The sequence below is a fragment of the Rhagoletis pomonella genome, unplaced genomic scaffold (genome assembly GCF_013731165.1).
Source record: "Rhagoletis pomonella isolate Grant_MI unplaced genomic scaffold, Rhpom_1.0 Rhpom_scaffold_17623, whole genome shotgun sequence".
NCBI lineage: Eukaryota > Metazoa > Arthropoda > Insecta > Diptera > Tephritidae > Rhagoletis > Rhagoletis pomonella.
In genome coordinates, this window is record NW_023476140.1 from 1 (window position 1) to 3,077 (window position 3,077).

At 47.5% G+C, this 3,077-nt stretch overlaps 1 protein-coding gene across 1 annotated transcript; it reads left to right on the forward strand.

Moving 5' to 3' along the window:
* The first annotated feature begins 151 nt into the window (after nt 1–151).
* LOC118757413 lies at nt 152–3,032 on the forward strand. Its single transcript, XM_036492126.1, has 3 exons — nt 152–2,620; nt 2,668–2,815; nt 2,881–3,032. Exons 1-3 carry the CDS (start codon nt 152–154, stop codon nt 3,030–3,032), a joined length of 2,769 nt encoding a protein of 922 aa, XP_036348019.1.
* The last annotated feature ends 45 nt before the right edge of the window (nt 3,033–3,077 follow it).

Sequence of the window (3,077 nt, forward strand, 5' to 3'; positions counted from 1 at the left end):
TTATTGGTAAGACGAATCACGTACATAAATTGGCACGTGCAAAGAGGTTAACCACTAGTGAATGTCGGAGCCCGACAGGTATTTTCTGCGAAGTCGAATAGTGGACAGGGCACACAGCAGCGAAAGCGAATCGTCATTCGAGAGCACGATAATGGAGGAGTCAAGGCAGTCAACCGCGGCCGGCGGGGACCACATGAACGCCATTATCGTTACTTTAAATGCATTGAGGGCATCCGTCGAGGAACTGCGAAATAGCACGATGGAAAGCCAACGTGATATTATACGATTGCGCGAGGACATGCAGCCGCCAAACGAAATTGGGCAAAGTGCAACATTGCAGCCAGCACAGGGCGAATCAAGCCAAATGGTCGTGCCAGCGACCGATTCGCAGGTGAAGTTGTATGATTTGCCAACATTTGGGGGCAATGCAGAAGAGTGGTCCCTCTTCTTCGCCAACTTTAACGACACAACAGAAGCATTTAGGTATAGCCACCGACAAAATCTTATGCGCCTGCAGAAGTGCCTGGTTGGGGCGGCCAAAGAAGCGGTAGCTTCACTACTTATTTACCCCGAGGATGTGCCGAACGTGCTGAACGAACTGCAGTTCAGATTCGGTAGACCCGACATCTTGGTAAAATGGCAGTTAAATAAATTGCAACAATTTCCGACAATACCCGAGCACAAACCTGAACAAATAGTACCTTTTTCTACTAGGGTGCGCAACGTAGTTGCATTTTTGAAATCGGCAAAGAGCCAGCAACATTTAGCAAACGTCTCGCTTTTAGAGCAAATGATTTGTAAGTTGCCACAAAACAAGCAGTTTGACTGGGCAAAGCACGCTGTTGACATTAAACCATACCCGACCATCGAGGATTTTTCGAAGTGGCTTAGTGAGCTAGCAAGAGTTGTGTGTTTAATGCCGACAAGCAGTGCACACAGTCACAAGCAGAATACATCTGCAAGCAATCCCCGGCGTGTAATGCACATCCAGGACGAAAGACCAACAGAGACGGTGGCATGTTCTCAGTGCGGCGGCGATCATTTAATCTCGAAGTGCGATAAGTTTAAGGCGTTGAGTGTTCAAGCGAGATGGGAAGTTGTTAAGAGCCGGCAGTTGTGCTTTTCCTGCCTGCGCAAAGGCCATAGTACATCGAAATGTCGCTCCAAAAGATCGTGTGGTATAAATAGCTGCCAGCGGTACCACAATCAGTTGTTGCACAACGACGAAAGCCGACTAAATACATCACGGCAAATTACACAAGATGAAAACACTCAGCCACTGTTGAACTGTCGCCTTGTGCAAGCAGCAACTAAGCAGTTGTTTAAGATGCTACCGGTCAATATCTACGGACCTAATGGTAAGTTCGCAGTCCTGGCAATGTTCGACGAAGGTTCGGCAATAACGATCCTGGAAGAAGCCGTCGCCAAAAGGATTGGTGTTAAAGGGCAGTGTCATCCCCTCACACTGCAATGGTACGATGATAGAGTGGTGACCGAGCAGTCATTTAAAGTAAGTCTGGAGATTGCGGGTTGCTCGAGCAACAAGAGGTTCACGCTGAGAGATGTGCGCACGGTGAAAAATCTAAATTTACCAGAACAGTCCTTTACAAAAGACGACTTCGAACATTTACGAGAATTGCCGCTACAAGATTACCACAGCACGAAACCTGTCCTGCTCATTGGGCTGAATCAGGCACATCTAGGTGTTACCACAACCATAGTACAAGCTGACATAGGCAGTCCGCTAGCTGCCAAAACGTCATTGGGTTGGGTGGCATATGGTCCGACTAAGCTTGCGTCAACGTCAAGTCTGCGAGTACTCCACATGCGAGAATGGCAACATCTGCACCAATTGGTCTCGGACTACATCACAACGGACAACTACGGTTTTAATCCTGCATCAGTCAAGCTTGAGTCTGATGTCGATAAGCACGCCAAATCCATATTGGAGGCAACAACGCGAATAATAGGTAAGCGTTACGAAACTGGGCTTCTTTGGAAAATGTTTCCACCACACTTTCCGAGTAGCAGAGAAATGGCGGAACGGCGCTTGCTGTCGGTAGAAAGGCGCATGCATCAAGACGCAGAATTTGCTCTACGTTACAAGCAAGAAATGTCGAAATACGTGGCGAAAGGGTACGCCAGAAAGCTAACCAGCCAGGAAATCAGCGCGCCATATGCACAAGCCTGGTATCTACCTCATTTTGCTGTCTTTAACCCAAGCAAGCCCAGCAAACTCCGTATCGTCTTCGACGCCGCAGCTACAGTGAATAAGGTTTCACTGAACTCAGTCTTGTTAAAGGGCCCCGAGCAGGCACAGCCGCTCATACGCATACTATTGCAATTCCGCCAGGGCGAAATTGGCGTAGCAGCGGATATAAAAGAGATGTTTTCGCAGGTTAAAGTACGACCGATGGACCAACATGCTCAGCGATATTTGTGGAGAGATGGAGACTCCAATCAACCGATCGAAGAATATATGATGACGTCGATGATCTTCGGGGCAGTTTGTTCGCCTTGCATCGCAGAGCATGTTAAAAACAAAAACGCAGAAAGGTTCAGAATTCAGTTTCCCGAAGCAGCCTCCATTGTTATTAACAAGCACTATGTCGATGACCTGGTGACTAGTTTCACACGCCGGAGCACGCAATCAAAATTTGCAAACAGATAGTTGCCATCAATTCGGAAGCCGGGTTCGAATTGCGGAACTTCATCTCTAATTGCGGCTACATAGAGAAAGCCATGAACAAAACACCTCTAACGACAAGGGAGGTAATTAATATGGAACGCAACCAGACGGCTGATAAAGTACTTGGTATGTACTCGAATACCAGAGACGATACTTTCGAGTTCCATACAAAATTCCATCGCGTACCGCAGCCAGTGCTAGAGGGAATTCGCGCTCCGACAAAAAGAGAACTACTGGGCATAGTGATGGCAGTCTTCGACCCATTTGGGCTACTAGCGAACTTTTTGATAACTACGAAAATCATAATACAAGACACTTGGAGACTAGGCATTGGATGGGATGAGAAGTTAGATGCTGAATTGGCTGCAAGATGGTCCCGCTGGTGGAA

Coding starts and splice junctions, on each gene's coding strand:
- LOC118757413 (XM_036492126.1), top strand. CDS start 152: ATGGAGGAGTCAAGGCAGTCAACCGCGGCCGGCGGGGACCACATGAAC. Junction 2,621..2,667: donor AGCACTATGTCGATGACCTG/GTGACTAGTTTC, acceptor ATTTGCAAACAG/ATAGTTGCCATCAATTCGGA. Junction 2,816..2,880: donor GACGGCTGATAAAGTACTTG/GTATGTACTCGA, acceptor CGCGTACCGCAG/CCAGTGCTAGAGGGAATTCG.